A 15,614-nucleotide genomic window follows, 5' to 3' on the forward strand; every position below is an offset into this window, starting at 1 on the left:
AACATATGTGATCTCTTGCCCCTTTTTTGTTTGCAGTGTGGCAGAGATACTGGTTCCCTTTGGATACAAAGAAAACTGCTTTGATATGTTGAGAGGGAAGCTACACTGATGGTAACAGATAAAGCTTCAATCTCATCTTGAATACAGAGTGGCATTGGATAAGATGCACATTACAGGGCAATTTGTTTCCCCATTGCACAGATGAAATTGAGGGAGAGATGGAGAGAGATTTCGTGTTAAGCAAAGGAAAAGCCAAAATGCTGGATGTATATGATTTGGTGTAGCTGCTGTGGAATAATGACACATTTGATATGTATGGGAATATGCAGAAGATTAAGAATCCAATTAAGTAAACAGAAAGTGTGAAAATGATGCTGGATATGTGGCAAACATACATTATGCAACCATTCATTGCTAGCTTGAGTTGTCTGTAGTTTTTGCTATTTGTGCCTTTTTATGTATGTAGGCAAGAGATTGATTTATTTCCTGCACACTGAAGTAGGTTGTTCTCAATTCAGATGCTCCTTCACCATTATGCCAAAGCACTTAACTGTTTTTTTAACTGAATACCACTGATACGGAAGGTACTGAAGGAACTATTTCATTAAAGTGTCTACCAATCAGTTTATGGTGTGGTTTCTGGGTTGGCTGTATAAAACAGTTGGCCATAGACTAACAAAGAAAAATGTCCTCAGATCAAGTTGAACTCAGAAATCTGCATTGTATAAACATAAATCTCAGATTACATCACTGTAAAGTAGGACCAACTTTGATTGGCGAAATGTTGTGGATCAATTCAAGTTCAACTGCAACTGCCAGGTTACAGTTGAGTTGCATTACACAACAATGTTTTTTTTTTGTGAAAATTTGACTTAAAAAGAAGAAAATACTAAAGACATTATTAACACAATATATTTTGACTGCCAGTAGATAAGTGAATGCACCACAGTCACACTGCTTAAATTCCAAATATTGCTTTAGATCTGTAATGTTAAATTAATCCTGTAGTGCAGTTATCCAGTGCAGTGGACAGCTAATGTCACTCCTTTGGTGTTTTTAATCAGTCCTGATGCTGCAAATGCATGCAGGGCACAGTACCAGAGGGGAGAATTTACTGGAGTGGACTGTGAGCATTTTCAGCTTCAGGACTGATTAAAATGCCAAAGAAGTGACACTAAAAGCTGTCCACTGCATTGGACAACTGTACCAGAGTGTTATGGAATTATTGGGTATGTAAGTAATGAGTAGAGATTATTTATAATCCTAATAATTCTTGGAGATGATTCATAATTAGTGTGTCTGGTTTAAGCCATTCTATACACTCATAGTAGCAATGCAAAAAAGGAAAAATTGAAAACCCCTTTCAAAACTGTTCTTTAAGCTCTAACAACAGTAACTACACAATTTGCATTTAATTTTTAACTGCAAAATAAGTGCTTCAGCTATTATGCCAACAATGCACACACTGGTGAACAAGATTAGTAGTACGCATATGTAAGTCAACTTGTATTTATAAAGTGGTGGCTCAGTCGTCGTATGCTGGAAAGGTCAGACAGTGCCATTATCTGATGCTACACCGTTTCATGGAATTTTTTTCCATTTGCCATTTCTCTCGCCTCTTGCAGTCTTTGTTTATGTGCAAAATGTTGAGCTGTTTAGTATCAGAATAAAACTATATCACACAGAGCTGGAGCATTTTATTTGCACAAAACAATATAAAAGTCAGTGCATCAGGTGAGGAGCCTGAATGAACTGTACCCTGTAGTGTTCTTTAAATGTGTAGAACAACAATAAGTCAACAAGAATGAATAATGTTATAAACTATCTTTTATGACACAAACTGTTTTCAAACAAATAATTTATTTGAGTATATTAAAGAAATATATACAAATCACCCCATACAACTTTAGGATGAATATCTACATTGTTATCTAGGGAAATAAATTGTGGCTTCAGGCTTGCAAATAGCGTCTGTCCATTTTCGGTAACATCAGGCTTGACAAAATTACTGGTATTGCTTCCAGTTTTATGCATTTCAACATTGAAGAGTTTTGAGAATGTTTTTGTTCCCATGTAATTACATAGATATGAAATGTAATAACTGTAAAAGCATCTTATAATTATACCCTGTCATGCACAAATGCTTTCTTGGTCAATTTCTTAATATTGATGAAACACTTTTTTAAACATTTCGGGTCACAATTTGTTTCTATGTTCTGTGAATTCCTTGCCTTTTCTTTGCTGGTTTATCAATTTCTTGCCTTCTACTGTGTTGTTATGCTGACACCATATGGTTTCCGACGTAAAATCTTTTTCAGCTGGGGAAAAGTTTGAACATCACAACTTTTCTGTTTACTTTCCTTCATCTTTGTAGCACAACATCTTCTATAGTTATGCACTGTGTGTAAAATAAACATGCAAAACAGGAAGAAAATCAAGGTTCTTAAGCAGCTAAATTGGCACCTCAAGCAGCAACATAGTCATTTTGATCATACTACAAAGGCCTGGCAGAAGAACTACATAGATGAAGAATTTCTTAATGCTTAACAGTGTACGAATCCTGCATTGTCTAAATAAAGAGTTGTCACGTCAATTTGCCAAGACAACATTTTAGAACAGTAAGTGGTAGCAAGTTGGGGCACATGATTTCACAAGTGATGCAATATGTGTGACCACAAAATTACATTGATTTAAAGGTTACTGAAGTTATAAGTAACTGTTTAGACATGGCAACTTCTGAACTTGAATGCTCACGTGAGATATCAATGGTCACTTGATAATCACTTGGTATTACAGGATAGTGTAGCTCATGCAGTGCGAATGCTGCAAGTCATCTTTATCACACAAATAAAAGTGAATACAAATACAATAAGCTATCTTTGGTGGTCACTGAACTCAATTTGTCGTACAGTACACTGGCTGCTAAGTTGCAAGTATGTTTTATTTCATGAAAGCAAAATAAAGATTTAATTTCACGAAGCACTGGAATATTGTTTTGTTGAATATAAAATGATCATTCAAATGTAGGCCTATAATTGATTTGTTGTACAAATTCCTTTTTATAGACCTCATAACTGAATACATGTGTAGTAGTGTTATAATGCTAACTTAAATTAATGAAAAATAAATATTCCTGACTGGGCAAAATTGTCAAATGAGATTGATAGTGTACAGAGTGACCTAAACATTATTAGAATGGGGAAAAATGTGTGAGACAGAAAGAGATAGTGTTTACTTAACATTAAGCATAAGCTATTAATTTTAGTGGTAATGCTTAATTACACCTAAGTTCAATCAACAATTTACGTACAATGATGAAAAAGTGTCATTTCAGGGATTACATTGAGGAAATTGTACATTTTGGTAGTGGAATGACCAAAAGGATCTTGTGCCATTTGTAATATTAACTATTATGCTAATAGTTTAACTTAAATTAAAACAATTGGCTGTTTTGCCATGATGTAGTCAATGCTTAACAAATGAAATTTTGCATAAATAAATTCTCAACTGTCTGTATCCGTTCAATGGCTCTCAGTAGAGTGTGCATGTTTCGCACAGTGTTTAAAGGGAGAAAACGTTGTTTTGTTCTCAACAAGATGGCACCCCACCCCCTGCCCCACCACATAGGATGGACATTAGAACTTCCTAATATCTGCTCTACGTGGCATATTTTACTGTTGTTGAGTTGGCCATAGTGCCAGTTTGTTCACTGTAGGGGCAGTTTTCATACATAGGTTATTGCCCGTATTTATCACTGTATTTATGGATGGTTTGAGAATGGACAAAGGTGTTCAGATCTAGTCACCATCAAGAAATAAAAAAAAGATACTTCTCATTGCAACTTATGATGGAGCTACAACCATTTACTTCAACACAAAAACTATCAGAAAACAAGAAGGATGGAAATATGGAAATTAGATAAATTGTAGCTTTAGTGCTGAATGTAACATACACTGACAACTCTTTCCCACTAGAAGTTCCATAACATACGTTGGTGAGACACCACCATCGTTGACAGCAGTCTGATAACATCACAAACTGACCATTGCATGGATACGTACAAACAGTTCGGCTTGCTGAGCTTGTCTGTAACAACTTTCAGAGTTGTTAAAGCCTCTGATGATGTCTCCAACACTGGAAGACGAAACCTTAGGCAGACAATTATGCCTCGGACCAAGGCCTGATGCTCGTAAGTCAAATGTCAGATACCATGCAAGTGCCAGCCATGAAAGCCTGCATTCTATGATTACAGTGAAACAAGCTTACAATACTAGTATGGGAAAAAACTATGGGGTTAAAAGGCAGGTTAAGGGTACTGCTGTTAATATAGCACCTCAATATCAACTAGGCTGATGTATGAGTATACATAATTAGTAATGCAATTAAGTAGAATAGTTGAGCAAACCTATATTTAAAAAATAAAAATAATTGAAAAATGTCTTTGTCTCATGAGACTTCATTTAATGTCTTTCAGTTAAGATGTGCCCATTACTTATCTTTTCCTTATGCTGCCTTCATTATGATCCTCCCATCCTGAGTCCATGCACTTTGTAAAACAAACTGTGAGATGGCAACAGTTTTATTCTTTAATGTATGATATTTTTCAAGACAGTAATTCCAGTCTTGGCGACTCCCCTTCTGGCTAACACACATCGTATCTTTTCCAGTAGGACACAGATTTAATTATTGTGGGCATGTGTTTCACGGCACTGATAGCGTGCGTACTATACAATGGCTTGTCTCAATATCAGCTATGTTAACCTTTACACTAAGTTTCTCACATGCAGTAGCAATAACTGTGTCATAGGTATTCCTTGACCACGTTGGTCAGCAAGCTACGCTCCCCTAGTACCACCTTACTTCAACAGTGGCCATGGACAGTTTATTTTCTAGATCAATACTCTGTTTCTCATATTCAGTTAAGGACTTTTTTTAGAGATTAGATTTCTGCACAATTCAATCTGTCTCCAGGATTTTGTCCTTGAAGCTGCTCTGACAAAGCCCATGATTGATTGTAAATGACATCGAGCATGATGTCACTGTGCATCACCACACAGGGGCCAGATCAGTTCTCCCGTGGCTGGTAGACTCACCCACTGCCAGTGAGCACTCATCCATACTTTCTCTACTGCCAGCAAAGACAAGTTCGCACTCCCTGTTTTGCAGCCACCACTCTTGCTGCTACAGATGCATCTTGTTTTCCAATTATAATTCAGCATGCACTCTTGATACCTAGTTGAACCCAATACAGCTACCAACAGTAGTAAGACAGCAGCTTTATAGTATAAATGAGGAGGCCTTTTTTACGTAAGGACATACTGAAGATGATCCACAGAAGAAAGTTTGTAACACATGGGCCAGGAAAATGGTTTAGGAAAATGCTTTGGTCATAAATAAGGAAAAATATGGTAAAGACGAACGTCAGAAGAAACAAGAGCAAAAATGTGTACTTTATCTACCAAAAATATTTTTAATACACTGTCTGATAAAGGAAATTAAAAATTTCATAAATTCAAAGCAAAAGTGAAACATTTTCTAATAACATATAGTTTCTATAATACTGAAGGTATGTGAAGTGCTGTGTTGAAGAGAAATGATTTACATACAGCTAAGTAAAATGATTGTGTTTGTAGGCAAGCTTCTTAACAACTTAAATACAAGATGTTTTAATGCAATTAGCCTTAGCTATTAAACTCTGAGTTTGTGTGTGTGTGTGTGTGTGTGTGTGTGTGTGTGTGTGTGTGTGTGTGTGTGTGAGAGAGAGAGAGAGAGAGAGAGAGAGAGAGAGAGAGAGAGAGAGAGAGAGAGAGAATGCGCGCATCAGCGCATGCGAGTATGCACACGTACTTTTTTATAAAATTTTTAACTACAACTACACAATAGACATGGTTAACACATGAATAAGTGAACTGAATTTCCATAACTTTTGCTAAAGTATACCTACACTCTATACACACCCCTCATGTTATACAGAAATGATAAATGAGTAGTTCTCATTATCCACGGACAGTTGCTGAACAAACTTTCTAGAGGTGGTTAGAGAACAGCGATGGATGCTGGCAGTTTTGGTTCATCATCAGAAGCCATTGTGTGAGCAGTGGGGGTGCACCACCAACTCCACGTACAACATTGGAATTGGATTGTATGGTAAATTCTCATTGACAGCCTTGATTTCCTCATACTACATCAAACCCAACATTTTTTGGTATGAAGGGCTAGTTCCATAAATCTTTTCTCCATATTTAATCAGAGACCACAATAAGATTGTAAAATTGGAGCAAAACTGGGCCTCGGTCTGCTTCCTAGACCCTAATTCCAACTTGCACTTAGAACTGAGAAATGCATATTTCACCAATAAAACAGAGAAATTAGAAAGACAATGAAAATGATTAAAAATGAGAAACCAATTTCTTGAATAAAACACAAACGTGTGGCATGCCCCCAATCTTTCAACCTCTTGATCATTATTTACAACTGATAAGTGATTGTTAGGAGGCTAGAAGACACGCAGAAGATGCAGAAATCATCAACAAATAAGGAGCACTACACAGGTTCCTTACCACGGACATATTACTGTTAATTGCAAAGACAAACACTGTTACACATAAAACACCTGGATGAATGATGCCATTTTCCAGCTTAAAATATTTGCACAGGCAAGTCTCAAATCAGTGCCTAACAAATCTTTTCAGAAGAAGGGGCCATATGAAGGTGCGGAGATGCCCACAATGTAATAATACATCTACAAAGTTACTGAATTGTCATTTCTGGGTCATATATGAAGATTGTATCTGTTCTTTCGGACCTGTCCGAAAGAACAGATACCATGGGTGATCCTGCAGATCTTGAAAAATGAAATTACAATTAAATCCAGACCATTAGCTGCTTAAGCTGCTTACAGGCATTGACAAATATCAACTGGGACAGTTGAAAATTTGTGCCCCGGCTGGGACTCGAACCTGGGATCTCCCACTTACATGGCAGATGCTCTATTCATCTGTGCCACCGAGGACAGTGCAACTGCAAGGACTTATCTCTGGCATGCTAATTGTGTGACCTACATCTCCAACTTACTGTCCACACACTACATTTGTAGTGTCCCTGCCGCTATACTCATTACTCGAGGCAGTCAATCTACCAATTCCCATAAGCATTCGAGCAATGTGAGAGCACCCCCACTGAAGAAGATCCATGGCCGGCAAGCTTTATTGGACAGGTCATATAGATATGGTCTGGATTTCATTGCAATTTCACATTTCTCAGTCAGGTTATCAGGTGTGTAGGAATATCTCCTGAACCCACACTGCAAGTGATCTTGCAGTGACCTGATTTTGAGAAGCATCACTAAAGTCAACCATGCACTTAAGGGTCTTCCTTTCGCTGCAGGCAATTTGAGGACAGGAAACATGTATTGTAATTTTGCTGACATTTACTGGTATGATACTGTAATATTTGTCCCATAAAACATGACTCATCTTCATCTATACTGTTATCTCCACAACAGAGTTGCTGGAAGCAATTATCAATACCAGTCTATAACAGCATATTAATTTGCTGAGGACAAACAATGTAATTCCAAAATTATGTTAACAGTTCTGAATTTAATACAAACCTTTTATAAAACTTTATAAAAATAAAATTTTATTACAAATACAACAATTTACATAATACAAGATTGCAGCATGGATTTTTTTTCATTGTCTTCAAAGAGCATCAGTTATAAAACAAATTACTTGGTAAAAAAAATTACAATGAAATGCCATTTATGACTAAAAGATTAAAAAGAATGTTCTTGAAAAATCACTTGGAGCATAAATAACAAAGAATATAATTAAAATTCAAAAAGTCTTAAACTGATAAACACAAGTCTTCCACAGCTTGACTAGCAACTTTTTTTTTCTCTAGGAACATTTAATCACTCTTGAGCCATTTCCTGCAAAATGTCTGCTGACAAGCAATCATCCAAATGGATGTTCATGAGATTCTCTTTCACTAACTTCATGCATAGAGGGCATGGATGTAAATCCTCTCCACCATCACTTCCACTAGCATCATTCACCTCACTCTCACAGTCATCTTCAATGAAACAAGCATCTGCTTTTGTAATACAGAGAATGCATGATTCTAGATGGACATCCAGTGTATGTTTTAAAAGTTTCTCATCACACATAGGACATTTAATCATTTCATCTTCCTCTTCCATTGTTACAGAGGTAGAATCATCATTATTACTTAGACATACATCAACATGACTATTAATTTCATTTAATGGGAAATTCTTGTTGCAGATTGGGCAGTTTGCTACATTCTGAGATGCAGGTGTGTCTTCTGCTCTATGCTGCAAACAAGTATCTAAGTGTGAATTGATTGCATTTTCTTCCACTAATGTTCCACAAGTTGGACAGTTGACCATAACTTCCAAACTGCCATTTGCTGATGACTGTGCTTGGCTGTTACTATCCATGCTACTGTGGATTTTATTGTGGCTGCCCACATCAGTTGGGAAAAAAGGCTTTGTAGCAGGATCATTTTTGAATTTCTTGGGTGGTGACCGCAGTGACTCACTGGAATTCTTCATTTTACTTTCATTTTTAATAATTTCATTACTTTTTACTGTCTTGGTTGTTGAGAAGACTTTGCCAATTGTCAAAGAGGACAAATGTTTCTTTTTCTTCCTGTCAGCTTCAATTTTGTCCAACAAGGACAACCATGGCTTTTCAGTAGCTGCTGGCACAGGCTGACAGCTACTAGTGGATCCAACAGTATAGCCTTTTCCAACAAAAGGAGTAACTGGTGCAGAAACAGAGTGCTGAGGTGCTGAATCATTTGCACCACTGGACTTTTTCTGTGTCTGCTTGTTTCCTTTTTGGGTGATTACCATAGTTCCATTTCCTTTATTGGCCAACATTCCTCCAATTCGAGCCTTTCCAAACTTATTGTTTGGAGATGAACCAAAAGGTGAACTGCTCTTATTATTGCTTAGGAGGTTATTTTTACTATTTGTTACATTTTTAGAGTGAGTGTTTAAAACTGGCTTGTCAAATAGCCCCTTAACACCTACATTTTTATCTTTGGCTACTGGGGCACCTTTAATGAAACTACTTACAGACACTGGCCCACGATGCACTAAATCACTTGGTTCCCTTTTGTTAGAAATAACCATATCTGTGTATCTGAGAGTATCCTTTTCAGATGAACACTTTCCATCTGAAACAGGTCTTGCTTTGTCATGTGAACTGCTTGTGGCCAATGCCTTACCTTCACCCATAAATGGAAAGAAATTACGGATGTCATTCCTTTCTTTAGACACTGTAGCAGTCCCTGAAAGTAAGGAAAATATTGTTATTACTTATTTACTCTCATTACAGTATGTTGGCATGGATTTGATAATAATAATCTGAAATCAGAAACAATGTACAGAGAACACACTTGGGTATTTTAATAACTTCAGAAAGTTGCACAGGAAACTGACGATACAAGCACTCCCACAAATATGCACTGACACGACACAGTGACACTTGGGTATTTTAATAACTTCAGAAAGTTGCACAGGAAACTGACGATACAAGCACTCCCACAAATATGCACTGACACGACACAGTGCAAAGATAGCAAACTCTGCCACCAGTATGTAGTGCAGACAGTATACATGTGTACCAATTCAGACTAAGGATCTGTCCAAGCTTCTGAGTGTAATGAAGATATGTGAGAAATTTCTTTTCCTTAGGTGAAGCTGTCAGTGACAAAGCAGTCCTCTCTACTTCATGGATCACAATCATTTCACTAAACAAATCTAACACACGACATTGAAATGAAACACAGCATTCACCTATGGCTATTATAGTGCTTCCACATACAGTCTTGGTTTATACTTAAAGTAGATAGTGACGGGAGACAAAGTACATGCAATCCAAATCTTCTGATTTCTATTGATTGAAAACTAGCAACTGGAGATTATGAAATGTCCATAGAAAGTGGAGAGAGTAGCCAGGTGGATGGCAATGGCGGCAATGGCAGTGCACTTATAAAAATCTTTATAAGATCTGTACCATACTAACTTTGTTACTTGATGAGGCGGAGGCCATGTGAAATCCAAGGTCACATCATGTCAGTATATACAATGTAGATAATATGTAGTGCATCAGCCTTAGTAAATCACAAACTCTCTATAAACAGTAGCCTTGTGTTGGGCTTTCAGAGAAATTCTTTTTGAGCCACAATAAACAAACACTTGTACACGCATGTGAGCCGCTGCCGCCGATATTTTCACATTACAGAACTATCCTATATGCCATAGCACAATTTTTTTTTCCCTTTTTTATTTCCAATGGCTCACCTTGTTATCCGTACTTCCCTTTACAAACATCTAATGCTTTCATTTGTCTTTTCTGCGACTACTTCAATATGTACTTTGGTCCCCCCTCCCTACCCCAGTGACGATCCATCCCAAAGAGACCAATCCTTCTGTATTAGCTCAGGAAAGTATCTCTACCCCTAGCTAAAACCCAGTCCCACATCCTGTTCCTGAAAAGCTGTGGAATACCCCAACATACTAACCATAAATATTCCCTTCTCTGGCTGCTGCCACTCCTTCCCTCATGCTCTTCAAAATTTCAGATTCTGCTAATTCTCATCCCCCACCAAACTGACACTATAGAAACAAATCTCTGTGGTACAGCCATCCTTCAACCACCTCTGCTCCCTTCATCAAATACTGTTACCGTGTAATCCCAACTACAAACAACAGATCTCCGAGATTTAAACTGCTTCCCTACAACACCTGGAAGACCACTCCAGACACCCCGATGAAAAATTATCTAATTTATTGACAGCCCACTTCCACCTCAGAATGACACTGCCATCACCTATCCTCCCACCACTGGAGCCCCTTGTCAACCCTTCATAGCACCCAGGCCCTGCCTTGCTGGCCTATTTTATCTGCCTCAATACTGCCTCTAAACATCCCATAAAACTCAGAACAGAAACAAACCCAAAACCAAGTTGTCAACCCATATGGAAAAAAATCTCTACAGAAGTTTCAATTCACCTTCAGCCAGCAACATATGTTCAACCATACTGGACTTTTCAAAGAAATTCTCTCCTCCTCCTGATCCATAAAGTGGAAACACTTCTTAGCTATCAGTTCCTCCAACCAAAGCTATTCTAATCTCAACATTAAACATTGCCTCTCCCAGTTCATACCACCACCACCACCCCCACCACCACCAAACTTACATTATCAACCCCTGATTATCTTCCAGGAATTCCTTATGTCTAACCTGGTCCTCACCAACCTACCCCAAGTCCCTACCCAAGAACACACATCTCTCATATCAAGAAAGAACAGGCATCTAGAATACTAAGACAGAGCCTCATTTAATCACCCTTCCTGCAGCCGCAGCTCTGCATTCTGTCAGGATGCCTAACTGACAGAAAGCACCAACTATCTGTTTGTCCACATACAAGCCCTTCCAAATTGATCCCATCCGAGACATAACCTCTAATCTCTACTCAAATCATTAGGCCCTGAATTCATTTGCCTCCTCACTTCGCTGAGTACTTGCACATACACCCCACACATGCTTCCCAAAACCTGTAAAATCAACAATCCTGGTCACCATGCTCCCACTGAAAATATCTCCACTGTTGTTCACAATTACCTACACCTAATTACCCACAGTCTAGCATTACATATTAAGGAACCATTTCCTCTGCCAATTCTCTACAAACTCATCCCATTACCATATGGCTGCACCTCAACATCACTGATGCCACCTTCCCATGAACAATATCCCATGCCCAGGGCTCTCCTGCTATTGAACACTGCCTCTCCCTGAACACATTTCTAACTCCAAACCCACTACCTAATTCCTTATGCATTGTACCAATCATATCCTCAACACAGGGTTCCCACTCTTTTCCTAATCTGAAAATTACAGCCTTTTTAAGGCCAGTGAACACGAATTCTAAAGAGAAAACTTAAAACAAGAAGCTGCAAATTTAAGATAAAATAAAATACTCACTAATTCCACGTAATTTTTTTTATTTAGCAAAATCAATCAAAAGGCATTATGATCCACTTTAAAATGTGTATTTTATAAGTACATTTTTATACACACTATACCATTATCTATATGCAATTAAGTATAATTACATATTCTAATTTACTTTCTTATCTTTCAGCATGGGTTCAGTTTTAGTGTTTATTCCTGTCAATTGTTTTTATTTATTTATTTATTTCCTTGACTGATCTTCTGAAACTGTGACTGGAAAATAATTTCGTGTTTCCCACATTTTCAGCTTTTTCTGCCAAATCAGCACCACATTTCTCTTGTTAACTAATAGCATCTTTTAATCTTCTCTTTTTAGTTTTCTGTCCTCTTATTTCACATACCAATGCTTTTCTTTTAGAACCTAGCATTACAGTTTGTCTCAATGTTTTCTGTTCTTCAAAATACATTGTATATTTCTGCCTGGCATTAGCAACAGATGAACAAAGTTCCTGGCAGTAGCAGCACATGAACAAAGTTCCTTGCTCACTTCAAAATTTGTTAATCCACTAGTATGTTTTAGGTGAACAGTTATTACTCTTTGGGCAATACACGTTTCACTTTTCATATTATCCACTTCCATTAATTTGTTTGATGAGAAACCTCTTGCTACATCTGCTTGAACACAATATCAAGTCAATAACTTTTTGATGATGCTGTACAGCTTTGAAGAATTTGGAATCAAGAACTTACTTAAAAAAGAATAAGTCTTTCCTGTGATTGTTTCACCTGGTTTTAACACCTCATAGTACACGACGCCGAGCTGGTCCCACCCAATGCAGAGCATGATCTTGGAGCCGAGAATATTCGGTTTGGCCATAGACATGGAAGCCTGGCCAGAATATCCCCATGATTTTTTTGCATTTATGGTTATCATAATGAACCCATTTTTCATCCCTGGTCACAAAGCAATGCAGAAAAATCCCTTCCGTTTTTGCCTCTCAAGCCACTGTTCACAAACGCACAAATGCCGTTCAGCGTCTCTGTTTCTTCTCATACGGGACACAAGTTCCTTCTTTCTCAGTCATGCCCACAGCCTTGAGATGTGACTGCTGCATGGCTTGCTGTGTCACTCCCACTAATTGTGCCAATTCTTCTCGAGTTTGAGGCGAGCCTTCACTCAGCAATGTCTTCAATTCTTCATCTTCGAAAACACTCTCTTCCACCACTATGCGGGTCTACGACATTAAAATCAACGTTCTTGAAGCGTTGAAACCACTCATGACAAGTTCTTTCACTAATAGCATCCTTACAATATGTACTTGAGAGCATTCGATGAGACTCAGCCACTGTTTTCTTCATACTGAAACAAAACAGTAACACCTCCCGCAAATGACAAGAATTAGGCTCGAAAACTGACATTTTCAATCAAGAACAACTTTATGATGCAGACACAAATCGACTAATGTTTGAATGAGGTTATATTCACCGAGGTCCAAGCTAACTGCCTGATGTCTGCGATCTGTTTGTTTCGACTGCTACTTACCGTTGTTGCCACCTATCAGTAAACGGCGGAAGCAAAGTTATGCACCTTGCATACCTTTAATGTCCTCTCTGCTGCTGGAATATTTTCAAGCCACCAATGACTACAAAGTCTGCAAGTAATTTTATTACTGGCTGAAATTTTTAAGAAATCCTCCCTACATGAGAGAGAATCATTGAACAGACAGTAAAGTGCTGAACACAAAGTATTTAAATTCCATCCTGCCAGTGTTTCCTTTCTTAAAACCATTATTCAACACCTGCAGGCCACTGCTACCTAAATTAAGCATCTGGATTTGAATTTCCTTGAATCATTCCAATTAGAAGCTGGACCATCCATTTAAATCTGAATTAATTTTTGCAAGCCTAGTTTATTTGTTTGATCATAAAATTCTTTCCCAGCACCCACAGCAGTAATGTGACCTAGAAAAGTAGAATATCAATATTGCGTTTCTACTTTATTGTTTACATCATCTCAGTAACGGATATGTAAATCTAATTTCTTTGGTATTCGTCATTAAAGCATAGTGTGAAAATATTCACATTATTATCATGCAGCATATTCATGAAATATGGTGCTACCCCAAAGCTGCCCAAGTATGCACACTTAGTTGGTCCTCATGAACACTGTTTTGCAATGTTGCTGTCTGGAAACATTTGCTGAAAAACATTACTGATATCCTTAAGACTTGTAAAAAAAAGAACTGGTAACACATTTTATCAATCATATTATTTCAGCATCTAACGCTGATTTTTTAGAAATGTGTTCTGATAGAGTAGCCCCTTGTTCTACTGCTTCATTACTGTTTTTCTCTTTTTGTTTGGAAACTACAGAATTGGGTGTTTTAGTTCCTTCTTTATTTATTTACTTTTGGTTAAAATGACTAAGTTCACAGCAGCTGCTTCTCTGACCATCATTAACATAATATGTATCTTAATTAGAAATAAAAATGCAATTTTCATTAGCTACCATATGTATATGCAATTTCAAGAAGGAAAGTTAAATTTGGCTAAACATTTACTATTAAGGCCCTTTCTGCAAGACTATAAAGTCCAATCATTCCATCAATTATCTATAGTACAGAACAACTTCTCAAATCTGTACTCAAGCCGACAATCACATAGTGCACTTATTACAAAGTCCTCTGTACAGTGCTGCCAGATTAATAAATTAGATTTCATACTATCCATAAATGAATGTAACAAGAGCTTTGGACTCCACACTGAACATAAATTTTTATGTCACAGTTTCCTGTTTCATCTACTAGGGGCGCAGTTCTCACGTCATCTGAACCAACTGTATTATTCTTGGGTCTTGGTTGCTGCTAATTGGTCATATTGTTTGCGCCACTTTAGAGTCAAATGATTTGTACCCTATTTCACAGTTTTCCTGCCTCAATAACTTGGTATCAAATTTTGCTGTTCAAATGCACCCAATGAATTGAAAGTACTCATGAAACTGATTGTTTTGAATAATAATTTTAGGCATAGCAAGTTACTAAGCATGGCATCGGAATCTTTAATGCGTACCCATTGGACAAAGCAATTCTAATGCTGGGGTCACACGTGCGTCTATCATGACAAAGCAATGCACGCTAAAGCTTCGTATATTTTGCTTGCCAAAAATCATGCTAAAGCGGTGGTCACATTACTGGCTTTGTAATTTTATCCTGCAATTATTCAAGGCATCCACAGTGCAATTTCCAGACTTTTGTCAAGTTTGTTTACTTCTACAAGTGAGCTAACAATTATTTCATACATGTATAAATGTAGTACACACATCAAAAAAAGTTTTGCATCAACTCGGATCCGAGAGTTCCGGAACATGTACAGAAAATTGGAACAGAGATCAACATAAACATCATTTTCGCTCTTTTTATTGCTCATGAAAACCACACATTGCATGTTGTACCACCTTTAGACCTACAGAGGTGGTGGTCCGGATTGTTGTGCACACCGGTACCTCTAATACCGAGTAGCACGTCCTCTTGCACAGATGCATGCCTGTATTCATCATGGCATAATATTCACAAGTTCATCTAGGCACTGTTGGTCCCGATTGTCCCACTACTCAACATCGAT

General features: G+C 37.6%; 1 protein-coding gene across 4 annotated transcripts in view; it reads right to left on the reverse strand.

The window, feature by feature from the left end:
* Nucleotides 1-7,581: 7,581 nt before the first annotated feature.
* The window catches only part of LOC126416433 (DNA-dependent metalloprotease SPRTN-like), a 101,497-nt gene continuing 93,464 nt past the window's right edge, over nucleotides 7,582-15,614 (reverse strand). For all 4 annotated transcript variants that reach the window (XM_050084153.1, XM_050084156.1, XM_050084154.1 and 1 more), the window contains one exon: nucleotides 7,582-9,321. In XM_050084153.1, the coding sequence (XP_049940110.1) occupies nucleotides 7,916-9,321 (1,406 nt within the window). In that variant the 3' untranslated portion in view covers nucleotides 7,582-7,915. The remainder of the gene's footprint in view (nucleotides 9,322-15,614) is intronic.

Source organism: Schistocerca serialis, chromosome 8, assembly GCF_023864345.2.
Source record: "Schistocerca serialis cubense isolate TAMUIC-IGC-003099 chromosome 8, iqSchSeri2.2, whole genome shotgun sequence".
Classification (NCBI taxonomy): domain Eukaryota; kingdom Metazoa; phylum Arthropoda; class Insecta; order Orthoptera; family Acrididae; genus Schistocerca; species Schistocerca serialis.